The sequence below is a fragment of the Spodoptera frugiperda genome, chromosome 10, assembly GCF_023101765.2.
Source record: "Spodoptera frugiperda isolate SF20-4 chromosome 10, AGI-APGP_CSIRO_Sfru_2.0, whole genome shotgun sequence".
NCBI classification, from domain to species: Eukaryota; Metazoa; Arthropoda; class Insecta; order Lepidoptera; family Noctuidae; genus Spodoptera; species Spodoptera frugiperda.
This window is the reverse complement of record NC_064221.1, coordinates 265,465-280,089: the sequence shown is the minus strand read 5'-3', so window position 1 is coordinate 280,089 and position 14,625 is coordinate 265,465. Positions and strand designations below refer to the sequence as shown.

The window sequence follows — 14,625 nt, the reverse complement described above, 5'->3', positions numbered from 1 at the left end:
CCACCAGAGATGTGCTATGCTATGTAGCTGTTTGACTTTCACCAATCAAATTCATTGGTATTACATAGCTTAGGACTGGTGGAAACGGACTTAGCTAAGTTATGTTTTTTGTATGGATGTGTGGCGACACTCTGACAAGTGACAAGTGACAGTTGACAGAAGTCGCGAATAGACTATCGACAAGCAAATCAACGGATGACGTCATAAATATCCTGCATCGCATATATGAAGTTTACATGCGAATTAAGACGGATAGAAAATCCCAACCAACAACAGTTGGGCAGAAAGCCCGCCTGGTTGGAGGATCCTCCTTTTCTTAGGGAACTTTACTCGCTGTCCCCTAAAGATGTGTGCTATGGATGCCTACTATCGATAAATTGCATACTAGAGCTGCACATCTTCCTCGTACAGTTACATAGTTTAGTATCAGAGGAAACGGTCACAAAGTTTCACAAGTTAGCTATTATCTTCGCGTAGCATAGCTACATAGCACATTTCTAGTTGAAAAGCACCCTTATAATAATGTATTAATATTTATTAGAGTTTTAGTAAGTTAATTGTTGATAGTGGTGATATATTAGGTGGGTAATAAACAGTGCCCACGACTGCCACGTTGGTCTAGTGGTTGCAAGCGCGACTGTTGGGCTAGAGGTTTCAGTTTCGATTCCCGGTTCAGGCAAAGTATTGCTGTTTTGGCTGACGTGTTTTGGCTTATTATGGATAGTTATAATAAAATTATGGCTCTAGAGACTTCAATGTCAAAACTCTACGAGGAAAACATCTGTTGCTACTTTTTATCCCACAGAAATGCTGGAAAGATAATAATAATATTTTACTCAACCTAGTAATCGAATCTACATATTACCTTGGACCTTAAAGTTGTGATTGTTAAAGTTAAACGAAGCTTGAATCTCTGTATTAGTTACAGAAAGCAAATAATTTATTTTCTTTGATAGTAGAGCGCGGTCGTCCTGAAGGCTGCCTCCTTACAAGTACATATTTATTGATTGGATATGACCTTCCATGGACCACCTACTGCCTTCTACTCACCAACGTACTGTCTAATTTAGTACAGCCATCAATATTTAACTACCCACTTATACCAACTGATACATAAATCAAAGACCTTTGAGAAAGACATTTCAGTATTTGTTTGAAATCTACCCTTATGTACTAGTACTTACAGTTTGATTTTCCATGGTGCATCCATTATTAATGCAGATTTCACAGTACACTCATGACATAGCCCGTTTTATCCCATTTATCATAAAAACCACTTTAAATTCATTAAAACTTTTAAACAAACTTTTATTCAATTTAAATCATCCCACGACGACCGCCGAACTTTGCCGAAGTTGTGGTTCTGTTTTCAAATTGGGCTCCCTAATTGGCCGGTCAGGCCAGTATTTGAAACACACTGATTTTATTATGTTCGTTACATAAATTATTGAAACGAAACTTATTAATTGTGAAGTCTTTGCCAAGTTTTAATTTGTTAAGTTTCGATACAATGGCGCCGGTACATTTATTGGGTACAATAGCAATCGATCGATCTATTTCAATGTCACTTTAACACTCACAGATAATAAACAATGACAATAAAACTTTAACTACAGGCCGAGTAGAAAAATAAAAACGGTAAAATTTGAAAGTGTTCGAACGTTCCAAGTTTGACTGTAGTAGTGGTGTGACATTAGAGTGGAGGTGCGGCCTGGTCGCCGCGGCCGGCCCGAGTGGCTGACCGGTGACCGGTGGCCACTTTTCACCCTTGCGTTTTGGGGCGACGCTTATGGCTTAAATTATGACCATAAGCGATTATTGTCACTGGAGTCCTGAACAAAAGAGATTCTTTGAGACATTCGATTGAATGGAAACCAACAGAATAGATTCTCTAAGACACTTGAGTCAATGGAAACCTTCTTTCTTAGAACCGTTCATTTCGAACTTAGAAACCTAACGTTTATTTACGCTTCTAGGAAAATCTAATTGATTTCTGTTACCAGGCGATACGCTGTACAAGCCCAAACAATATTCATTCATATTAATTAAACTTACAAAATCCTCTTTTGTTTTTCTGTAAACGATTTTAGATCATTAATTTTGATTTAAGCTTTTTTGTGATAGGACAACAAACGACTTCGTGGCGAATAGTTGACGCCGCCCATGGATGGAATGGACACCCTTAACTAGGGTCTTTTAGGTTAGCTGCGGACTACCTAGCGGGTTACCGGGGCTTCGGCTCGAAAAGCAGGAAAAGGAACGGGGTGGTTTTTAGTCAGTAAAAGTCTGACACTTCCTCTCGCCTCGCCCAAGGCGGGAGAAGTCATTGGATAATTTTCCCCCTTTAAAAAAAAAGCGTCTTTTAGGTATTGAAAATTTGAAGATTCACTAACTATACATTATATACTACTATAAGCGGAATTAAAACTAAAAATCTATTGTATTGCTAGTGTAGCATGGATTTCCGCAATTAAACGCCTGATTCTACTCCATAAATTTGGGGATTAGCAACATTTCTCCTTTATATTTATTTTTTTATCTTTGATCCCAAACCTAGTGCCACTCGCTGCCGCTCATGGCTTGTCCCTCGTGCGTCACCAGCCAGCACTCGATGACGTGTGTCTCTGTTTGTCCACCGAACAATAACGCTGATTGGTGGGTCAACGTCTCGGCCGTGACGTCACCCAGCACTCATCACACAGATGATTGGTCCATTGATTTGATGACAAGGATAAGGTTTCGTTAGCACATGATTGTTTCTCTATGTGGTGCTAAAGTTATAATGAATTTGGTGTTCTAGTACTTGGGTTTTATGGACTATGTTTACCTAGATATACTGAAAATATGTTCTGTTATAAATATGAAGTTTTCAAGAATAGTTCTTCAGTGTCGTGGTGACTCGGAGCTTTAAGACGGCCGCTTCTCATACATGAGTGTACAGATTCGATTCGATACCTACCAACGACAAGTACCAATGTGACATTTTCTAAGTTATAATATGTATTTTCTAAGATTATTTAGATACCACTGACATACGGTACAGGAAACCTGGGCTTATAATTTCTAATTATAAGCTTGAAATCATCAACTCGTATTGAGCACGCGTGGTGATTAACGCTCAAATCTTCTATGTACGAGAAGAGGCCTTTAGTCAGATATGCAGTATGTATAGGCTGTTGATGTGATGTGATGTGAAGAACAGTTCTGGACTTGAATCGAAATATTTTGGTGTAGTAACATTGTGAATGTCAAAGAAGTATCTGTGATAGTCATTACAGACAACTACGAAGGTTTTACTCCGACCTTCAGCTGATTGTTTACCGGAGGACACGGTGGAACACACGGTTGCGTTCTGCCCTGCGTGGGCTGAACACCGCCGTGCCCTCAGGGAAGTGATCGGCGACGGCGACCTCTCGCGTCCGGCTTTGGTTCAGGCCACGGTGTGGAGCTAGGGGGACTGGGATGCCATATCTTCCTTATACGAAGCAGTTATGCTGGCTAAGGAGGAGGCGGGACGCGTGAGGGAACGAACTTCCTCACGCCCCAGCCGACGCGAAAGACACTCCGGGCGTCGGGGATCGCGTGACGATCTCCGGCCACCGTAAGTGCGGGTCTGCGGACGGCGAGCAAGGGTAGCTCGCCGCCCGACCAGAACCAGACACGTGCGTGCGGCACGTTGCGTTCCGCGCGCGCCTCAAAGAGCCATCAGACCACCACAGATGGGGCCCAGTAGGGCTGATGCTTAATCCGGAGCTGCGGACAACCTAGCGGGTTTACCGGGGCTCCGGCTCGACAAGCAGGAGTAGGAACGGGGTGGTTTTTAGTCAGTAAGAGTCTGACACTCCCTCTCGCTTTGCCCTGGCGAGAGAAGTCATTGGATGATTTTCCCCCCTGAAAAAAAAAAAAAAAAGCTGATTGTTTACGATTGATTTTACTATTTTATACTTTTTTATGTTCAATATAAAATTGTAGCTGAATAATTATTGTAATTTAAATATTTAATAGCGTCCATCAAACACGTTTGAAAGTCAAAAGTCGAAGCGTTTATATCAATTAGACCATTTGGAGATATCTGAATAGGTTCCAACTAGTCTGTCTGGGACTAATTGCTATTCTGAAAGTGTATTCATATACCAACGTCATTGTTGTATTTTGAACTTAGTGCTAAATGTACATAGTAATACTGTTTCAAATACTCCCTAACAATGTAGACGAGTAGCTATATATTATATACACAAAAATACATAATGTATAAACTATATGTCAGGAATCGTGCGACGACCGTAAGTAAAGGTCTGCGAATGGCGAGCAGGGGTAGCTCGCTGCCCGAGCAGAACCAGACCCGTCCGTCCAGAGCCATCAGACCAACACAGATGGGGCCCAGTAGCGCTGATGCCGACCCAGAGCTGCGTACAGCCTAGCGGGCTACCGAGGCCCCGTCTCGAAAAGCAGGAGTAGGAACGGGGTGATTTTTAAGGGGGGAAAATCATCCAATGACTTCTCTTGCCTTGAGTGAGAGAGTGTCAGACTCTTACTGACTGAACACCAACCCAGAGCCAGAGTATTGATAAACCCCCTAGGTAGTCCGCAGCTCCAATGTAACATAATCATACACACACAATTATACAATATACATATATCGTATATGAACATATATAACGCGTCGATTATCCACAGTTATCAACACCGACCCCTACTAACAGGGAAAGTTGTAACTAGGTCGTCGATTACACCTAGATTTTACCTAGATCTGGTTATTAGGACATTACATGCGAAGGTCGGTTTATAATTGTTCGGCAGTCGCACTTGCGACCACTCGACCAACGAGGCAGTCACTTTCATTTATATACCTAATGTGGTATGTAGGGACTGACTCTATCAGGCTAATTATTTAGGGATGTCGTCTTTATACAATTATGAATAAAGGTTAATTATAACCGGAATGACCATGCATGCCTAAAAATAACTACGTATGGGTAAAACCAAATAAGTATAACAGTCCAACAAGCCAAATAAGTATGTCGGAGTGCCTCGCGGAGAAAGTTTGAGCATTAATCACCACGCATTAATGCGAGCATTAATCACCACGTTTGCATTAATGCGGGTTGGCGATTTAAAACTTACAATTAGAGATTATAAGCCCAGGTTTCCTCACGATGTTTTCCTTTTATTGTGTGTCAGTGGTGTCTAAATAAAATTTCAATCATTCGGAAAATTCCACATTGGTACCTTTGGAGTAAATGTAACGAAATACAAACATGAAACATTTTCAATGAACATTATGATTAAAATACTGGATACTGGACTTGTACTACACCTCAATGGTTTCTCTTGATATAATATTATACAGATTATACACAGGACTAATTTCCTAGAGCTCGTTGAGCAATAAATCTCAAATATGAAATGTTCAACCTGTACAGTCATTGAATGAATCTCTAAGGAACTTCAGACATAATGTATAATTAATCACGTTGGACCTAATTTTGGAGACTAACTGTGTAATCAACGAGATTTGCTGCCAAAACATTTTTACGAGTGTAATATAGGAATTATGAATGTGTTCCAGATTTGAACACATCACAATGTTACTACACCACAATAACTATTTTTCACATCACATCACATCAACTGCCTTTATTTAAGTGGCTACTGCTGACCAAAGGCCTCTTTAGATATTAAGAAGTTTTGTAAATGATTCCTATAAATGATTTCTTGCTCGTTCTTCTCCATTCGACGTGAAACAACGCTTGCGTTGTTTTTATTTAAGTAGCTAGTTTGCTTGCGCTTGTGTTGTTTTTCGTTTTGAGAGTGAGGTTATCGAAGGCCCAATTCTCCCCTTCCCAATCCCCAATTCCCCAACAACCCCTAAATTCTTAACCCCCAAAAGGCCGGCAACGCACTCTTAACGCTTCTGGTGTTTCAAGTGTCCATGACCGGCGATTGCTTACCATCAGGTGCTTACGTCTGCTCGTAATAAATGCTTTGACTTTACTTAAATCAAATCCATTAGGCAATGTGTAGTGAATTTTAATTACAATGTGAGCACGTGGACCGATGATAAAATAAAACAATATCACGCTTTAATTGAAACATTTTCTTTCCATCAATTACTAATTACCTAGTCGTTAAATTGATTCCAAGTACCATAATAATATTTAGAGACCGACCAAAAGAACAAATACCTTTTCAACTACAATACCAAGACAAGTATTCCGACCTTAAATATACATAGTTACATTATACTCACTTATTCAAACAAAATCAATTGTTTAAGTATTGGTAAATAAACAAAACTTTCATTAACTTTAGAGTAAATAAAATACTATAAAATGCCGAATATTTACCCGTATTCCAGCGATATTATTTTCAGGCACGATTCGCATTGAGTGGGCACACTGGGCACGAACAAAGGAATCAATTAATAAATATTTCCGCACTATTCAATCCCTGTTGACAAATATTCCAATATACCAACCCGTAGTACAGCGGCAGGTTAACCTACCCCATTCTGTAAAATTTTCATTGAATTTTCGACTGTATATCAAAATCATAAAGTTGTAAATGTAATGTTTAACAAAGGAGTAAGTTAGAGTGCTGGTACAGAGTGTAAAACTCGTAGACAGAGATAGTACTATACAACTGTATTGCACTGTCTCTTTCTGATTCAGTGTCAGTTTTATGCAGGGGTAGCAAACATTTGTTTGTTGTTGTTTTCATTGGGGTTGCTAATTAAGAAATTAATTGTTGTTCGAAAGTTATGATTTATATTAAGAACTAACTAAAATAGAGAGGGCATCACTGAAACTTGTTAAAACAGGTTGTAAATAGATGTGAATATGCCTGTAGTTGCATAGAAAATTAGCTAAAATTCTATGAAACTACAGGCAACATACTGAATTTTAGCTAAAATTAAGAACCGCCAAACTTGGTTAGAAAGAGGCACCTGCTCAGAATCATTTAATGGTTACTAAACCCAGTCCTTAGCAAATGTTTTCAGAACAAAATCATTACTAAGGAATAATTTCAGTAACCATTAAATTACCCTAGATGCGGCAGTGAGACAGTCCCTTCAAACCTCTCCAATGTAATCCACTTTACGTTACCACAAATAAGTTGACAGAGACAACAGATTACACTGGTCCCTGGTCAGTCGATCAACAATTGTTTGCGTCCAACAAGCCGTGTGCCAACAATGTTGAACCTCGCCTTGGGTTGGGAACCCCTGGCTTGGTGAGGTGTTTATACTCGTATTATGAGGACTTATAAGTCCAGGGACTTATTACAAACGTGTATAATATGAGCCTACTTAATCATGATGTTTTCATGTCAGTGGTGTCTAAATAATTCTAGAAAGTACATATTACTTGGAATAAATCACATTGGTGAGTTAAATACCAGATTTTGATCTCCCACACATGCATCAGAAGCGGGCCACGATGTTTCAATTCATCAGTATTATATTAGTGTGACTTTTTCTGAATCATATGTACTTTCTAAGATTACTTAAAAACCACTGACAAACGGCGAAGGAAAACATTATGAGGAAACCTGGGCTTATAATTTCTAATTATAAGCTTGAAATCGCCAACCCGCATTGAGCAAGCGTAGTGAATAATGCTCAAAACCTTCTCCATGCGAGAAGAGGCTTTGGTCAGCAGTGGCCACTTATAGGCTGTTGATGATGTATGTATGTATTATGTACTAACTAAAATTGTTTCCTTCCTTTGAAGTAAACGATATTCAAACATAATATATAAAGATACATTTAAATATATCCATATCTTCAATTGGAACGTGGAACATATATCGCTATTGATGTTTTCTCATTACATCCCTCATCCCTCCGTAATGTATGAATATCACTTCAATGGCCAACTCATACCCAATAATCACAGCAAATGGCTAACGGATAGCTCAAAGGATTCTCGTTTTTATATTAATGGTCGTAAAATCTAATATCGGTTGACGTGGGATAAGTGGGATTACATTTAAAGGACTTTGAGATATATAAATGTGTTTGTGAAGATCAAAGACTGTCATTGGTCGAAAGGTAAAAGGGTAAAAGATGTTGGGTTCGATTCTGGGGTCAGGCAAAGTGCAACTGAGAACTATAAGGTTCATTCAATGAAAGACGCGCTCCTGTTGGGACTTTTTGTTCTTTCTGAATGGAAATACATGCAACTTGAGGGGACGTATATCGTAATGGACGCTAAGCTACCGTATTTTTGGTCACCGCATGACGTTAACATGAACCTTTCGTTTTTCGTCCAATAGGATATTAGTTATTGTCACATCATTCGACGTTTAATATTTGACAGCTGCATTGATTGGACAAATAAACCCTTTAATATATTTGCACCATCTAGAGACCAAAATTACGGTAGATCCCATTATCGAGGATGCTTAATCTAACATTTGCATCTCTGCCTACCGACTGCGGACCATAAAAGGTATGATATTACGATTGGATCACAGAAATAAGTCGTCCAATATAAATAGCTGGTGGAGTCTGTCTCCGCTCGAGTAGACACATAGCTCAGTGGGTCAGACTCACCTCGGAGAGAGAAATATTATGTATAGTTACTTGACTACACACTTGTCGCAATGGCTGGGCAACCGACTGCCGCACAACGTGTAGCGGGTTCGATTCGAACTTGTATGTTTGTTGAGAAATAACACGTTACCACCCCTAAAGGGGTAGGTACATTTGAGTGAACACCAACTTAAACCAACTGGTTGGAAACTTGGCTTCCCTCGAGGTTATTCGACCCCTAACTTGTGTGTTTGTAAAAACACACGACACGGGGGCAAATCTAGTCAAAATCGTTACAGCTATTTCAGAGATTAGCCAGAATAAACAGACAGACAGACAAAAATTGTAAAAAATATTATTTTGGTGTATGTATCGTATGTATATTCATATGCATGTAGTAAAAAGCGGTTATTTTAATATTACAAACAGACACTCCAATTTTATTTATTAGTCTACATGTAGGTAGGAGTGAGAGTAATAAGGGCTACACAGACCTTATGACTGAGGCAACACAACTATTGTCGAAAATTAATGAAGTCGTGCTCGATTCGCGTTTAGCCACAGGCAGCAAAACAACGATCGTTGAGTTAACCCAGCGCGTCACGGGTATTGTCGCGATTTTGGCGGTGAAATCGTCCTGCGTCGAGACGAAGCTGTCGAACACGGAACGCGAGTTGGATAGGTATAAAACGTCATCATCAGTGATAGCGGACAGTAAGCCGGTGCAAAATAAGCTCTCGTATGCCGAATCGTTAAAACTGCGTTTGCCCAGCAAGATCGCGCCCGCGATGGAATCCCGCGCGCCGCTTCCGTGTGTTGTCGCCTACCCCACAACCGAGCGCTCAGCTGATTTTGCGTCGTCATCGGCGACTAAACAGGCGCTTATGAAGGCGATTAAACCTTGCGACGACGGTTTTCAAATTGTAGGAGTTAAAAAAACCGCGAAGTCGGGTGTCGTATTGCGTGTTGCTGACGAGCGGCAGATAAAGAAGCTTGAGTCCGTAGCAGCGATTCGTACCGCCGGTTTGCGTTTGGAAAAGCCAAAAGGTCGTAGGCCGCGTATCCTTGTCAAGGACATCCCGGGTTCTATGGAGGACGCCGCGTTTTTGACCTCACTGTATCGTCAAAATATTAGTGGGGAAATCGAAGTAAAGGAGCAAGATTTTATTAAATCTTGTAAAATTACCCGCCGGCGTACTTTGCAAAACGGTCGTAAGTGGGTTGGCATTGAACTAGACGCTAATATACGTAAACATCTTGTTACGACAAAAGATAAACTTTTTATAGATTGGGCTACTTGCCGATTCATAGACGATGTAGAATTAGTTAAATGCCACTTGTGTCAGCAGTTCGGCCACGTTAGGAAACATTGCACGGTTAAAACACCCACCTGCGGTAATTGTGCTGAGGCGCATGAATCACACGACTGCCCTCATATAAATAATAAAAATTTTATTCCAACATGCGTGGCGTGCAAACGTTTCAAAAAACCTCACGACCACCGTTGTGGTTCGCCCGAGTGTGGCACCTACAAAGCTAAACTCGAACAACTCATATTAAACACCACCTATTAAATAATAATATGGATAGTTTGACTATAGGGCAACTAAATCTACATAACGACAGGGTTGCGACGTCCGAGTTAGACAAACTAATAGTCGACTATCAGCTTGACATTGTACTTGTTCAAGAACAGTATCAAAATGCCCACTTAAGGCACAGGGTAGTGCAGCTGAACAGTAGGTCACGAGCTGGAATTTACGTCACGAGATCATCTAATTTCACAGTAACATCTATAACTAATTTAATGACGTCACACTGTGCCGTGGCGGAGATTGCTTCAGAAAACTTTAAACTTTACGCTGTGAGCTGTTACTTTCAATATTCTGACTCAGTTACTCCTCACATTCATCACCTCCGTCACGTCTTGCAGTCGCTTGCGGGCTCCAAAATTATAATTGGCGCCGACGTTAATGCGTCTTCATCCTTATGGTATGGCAAAGTTAGGGCTACTGACATGGAGCGGCGTTGTGCCGTTGAAGAATTCATTGCCGAAATGAATCTCTCCATACATAACACCCCTGATGCACCACCTACTTTTTGCAGCCAAATGGGCGAATCTTGTATTGACGTCACACTTTCTAGTTCGGACGTTAGCTTGGATAGGTGGCGTGTCCTACCGGATGCGTCATGTAGTGACCATCGCCTGATCGTGTACGAATTTGTCTCGGGATTACCCCGGGGTCCAACGCTTTGCAGTAGTGGCTTTAGATATAAAACTAAGGGCGCGGACTGGAACTTCTTTAGCTTATTATTTGCATCTCAGGCCACAGACTTCACTCGCAAAGACCTTTCGGCAGAAGAAGGTGCTGAAATCATGTCGGATACTTTTACTTACTGTGCCGACATTGCGTTTGGTCGGGGATCCTTGACCAGTACGCGCAGATGTGACTGGTGGAATAATTATCTAGTCGAACAACGTAAATGTTTTCGTAAAGCGCGCAAACAATTAAATAGACTAAAAAAACGTAAAGTTACTGGTTTTGCATTTGATGAAGCATTGATTGCGTTTAGAGTTGCCAGGTCACGTTATAGGGCTTCAGTGGAGAAAGCTAAGGGTAACCTGTTGCGGAGAGTAGTGCAGAGGCTGGAAAGCGAGGGTCCGTGGTCGCCTCTGTACCATGAGTTCAAAGCCAATAGATCCGTCGATCTGGCGTTCGTACAGAACATAAAAGTCAACAATGTTCACACCACTGGTATTGAGGAGACAACGGAAGTTCTACTCGATGAACTCATCCCTGACGATGTATCCGAGACAGATAGCGATTATCATCAACAGATTAGGTCGTGGGCGGCTATACCACCCAATTCACCGGTGTCTGATCTACCTTCCATCAATGAGCTCGTAACTGTTATTAAAACGTTGCCTATGAATAAATCGTCTGGTGAGGATAAAGTTTCAAATAAAATGATAATAGAAGCGTGCAAATCTGCGGCTGACGCGATCCTGTCTGTCTTTAATCGTTGTATAGCGGAGGGCGTCTTTCCTCGTATATGGCGACGTGGAGTCATTCGCATAATACCTAAGAATGGAAATAAACCACCCGATGACCCTAAGTCATACCGGCCTATTACGCTTTTACCATCATTAGGAAAACTTCTTGAGCGGCTTATCGTTCCTCGTTTGCTGCCCGGTGGACCGAAATTTCACAATAATCAATTTGGTTTTACTGTGGGTAAATCTACTGTAGACGCAGCTCTCTCTGTCCGAACCATAGTGACTTCGTCTGAGCACAAATATGTAGTAGGCATTTTTCTAGACATTTCCGGTGCCTTTGATAACGCGTGGTGGCCAATGCTACTCCTTAAACTGAAGGGTCGTGGTTGCTTTAGTAACATATACAAACTATTATACACTTATTTTCTTCATGGTTCTGTAAAACTGAAACTTGGTAATTTTTCTCGGTCGAAGTCGTTGTCAATGGGATGTCCTCAGGGCTCGGTTATTGGCCCGTATCTGTGGAATTTAGGGTTTGATGACTTGCTCGCGACCCCCCTTCCTTCTGGTTGTACGTTGACTGGATATGCGGATGATGGCCTTTTGTTAATACAATCAAATACTCGAGCCGGACTAGAGAATTTAGCTAAGGACTGCCTCAGTAGGATCTCGCGATGGGGCGAACGTAATCGATTAACTTTTGCACCCCATAAAACCTATCAATTATTGCTTAAAGGAAATTTGAAATCATGGCCGTCTATTAAATTCAATAACGTTCCCGTCAAACGTAAGGAGTCGGTTTGCTATCTCGGTCTAGTCCTAGAAAAAACTTTTCTTTTATTGAACATATTAAGACTATTAGTGAGAAAGCCAAAAACAATTTCTATGCGCTCACGCGAATTTCGAAGGCTACCTGGGGTCTCTCTTTTCTTACGCTCAGAACCATCTACGGAGCAACCTACCTGGGATGCGTGTGCTACGGGGCACCAGTGTGGGCTGATAGGGCCACAATAGGCGCGGTACGGCGAAAGCTTCTCCAAGGTCAGCGTCTAGCCTTGATCTTTCTGTGTAAGGCTTATAGGACGGTTAGCACAGAGGCCCTACCTGTGCTCGCGGGACTACTTCCAGTCGATCTTGAGGTGCAGCGACGTGCTGCCATGTACTATAATGCGAGACCTAACTTTTCCGCAAACTTTCTAGCACAACGTGATCGAAGCAAAATTGATAGATTGCTCAAGCCTTTAACGGACGTCTGGGATGAACTTCTGACTGAGTGGCAGTGTAGATGGGAATCTTCTACCAAGGGCCGCCACCTCTATCAATTCTTTCCATCCGTGCATGAGCGTCTGGAGAGGACATGGTTGGAGGTGGATCACTGTGTTGCCCAATTTCTTACTGGCCATGGCAACTTTAAAAGCAAATTGTTCTCATTTAAACTCGTTGATTCACCATGGTGCCAATGTTCGACAGCGGAGTTGCAACATGAGCAATCCGCCCATCACATACTCTGGGAGTGTGGTCTCTGGCAATTTGAGCGTGACACTATGTTGGATAATTTAATTGTTTCATCAGGTGTAGTTTATTACACGGACCTTGTGGAGTCTCGAGCAAATTTCCGTGCGTTTAGGCGTTTTTGCCATACCTATTATTGGAAGCAAGTATAACAGCTCACGCATAGGACCCATTTAGTATTAGCATTTAATATTTTAGTTTTAAGTAAAATTTCCGTGGTGCTTGGCGACTGGGCTTCTCCCAGTTGTGCAGTCTCTTTTGTGCCTTAAGGCTTAAGTCATCCTGTCTCCTGCATTAAATTCACCGAGGGAAGTGGAAACTATCGTTTTCTTTTCTTCTCCTCTAATAACATCTTCTGATTTGTTTCGTTGCGGGATCCAAGACAGTCATTCATTTCCCTGGGACGCGCCGGACTTCAGTGTTCCGGTGTTTTCATGTTTGTATCTACTGTAGATCCTGGCTTACAGGAGTTGCAGCGGTATGGGAGGTTGTGGCGGGCTTGTCCCAAAAAAAAAAAAAAAAGTCTACATGTAGATTTGTAACTAAGCAATACCTGATGTATGTATACTTGAACAGACTCACGTCAACAACATCATACCTGGAACAAAGAAAGGAACACATTAATGATACAAAAGCAATACTTACGAGCTTTTCATGTCAAGAGAACGAATGAGAAAATGCTCAAAACAAATTGAAATCACAGTGTCGGATTCAAAACGCGATCCTGGGGGCCTACTCCGGTTCTCTTATGCGAAGTTTCGTTGAATCTTCGGCCGTAGGTTTTATTGATTTACTAATAGAATTACTTGAAATAACGTTTTATTTTTAATTTCATATCAAAACCTATTTATTTATCTTCATTTCATTCGTTAATTTTTGTTCACGAAAGTTCGCAATAAATAGAATTGTATAGTATGCAATCTGCGAAGTTTTTTCGTTCGTTCGTTGAATTAGAGTAGGCCCCCTGGATTTGAAATTCGTATTTTTCACCGCGTTACTTACGTTACGTTTACGAATTAATTTGATTTACAATTGTATTTGAACAATACAATATAATACAATTGTAAATCAATCGTATTTATGTAATTAAATTAGTTTTATTTATTTTACTAAATAAACATGATAATTATTACGTTGACTACAGTGGCGATAATAAAATTTCGATTTTGTAATCGAACGGTTGACTAGACGAACTGAAGTAATAGATACACAATGTAGTATATTCTAAAAAAAAACATTGTTATTGTATTGAATTTTCTCCCTTGTATTGAATAAACCCACATGAATCAAGATCAACAATTTGTGGACCACACAAAAAAATAAATAGTATCTTAGCTACTGCATACTATGCAGCCATTTTTCTACAAAAATACCTTTAACCCCGAAACCTCCCACCCTCCTATCATATCAATACATTTCAGTACACTAGTAGTGAAAAGTAAACCCATAGTAAAAGTAAACCCGTGCTAAAAATCTCAAAAGAACAACATCAACTTATTCTCTAGAATCTGGGAACAAAATACAACTGAATAAGATGAAATATTGAAGAATCAATAGATGAGCATTCCACCACGATCTA

The 14,625-nt window shown here is 40.7% G+C and overlaps 1 protein-coding gene across 2 annotated transcripts in view; it reads right to left on the bottom strand.

Annotated features, from left to right (window-relative positions):
• Positions 1 to 14,625, bottom strand: part of LOC118277641 (uncharacterized) — a 230,047-nt gene that overhangs the window by 72,708 nt on the left and 142,714 nt on the right. Inside the window, exon 1 of one of the 2 annotated variants that reach the window (XM_035596533.2) lies at positions 1,185 to 1,751. The exons of the other annotated variant lie outside the window; for it this stretch is intronic. Coding sequence (XP_035452426.2) covers positions 1,185 to 1,199 — 15 coding nt within the window. The 5' untranslated portion in view covers positions 1,200 to 1,751. Of the gene's footprint in view, positions 1 to 1,184; positions 1,752 to 14,625 lie in introns of those variants that run through there. 2 annotated transcript variants of the gene reach the window in all.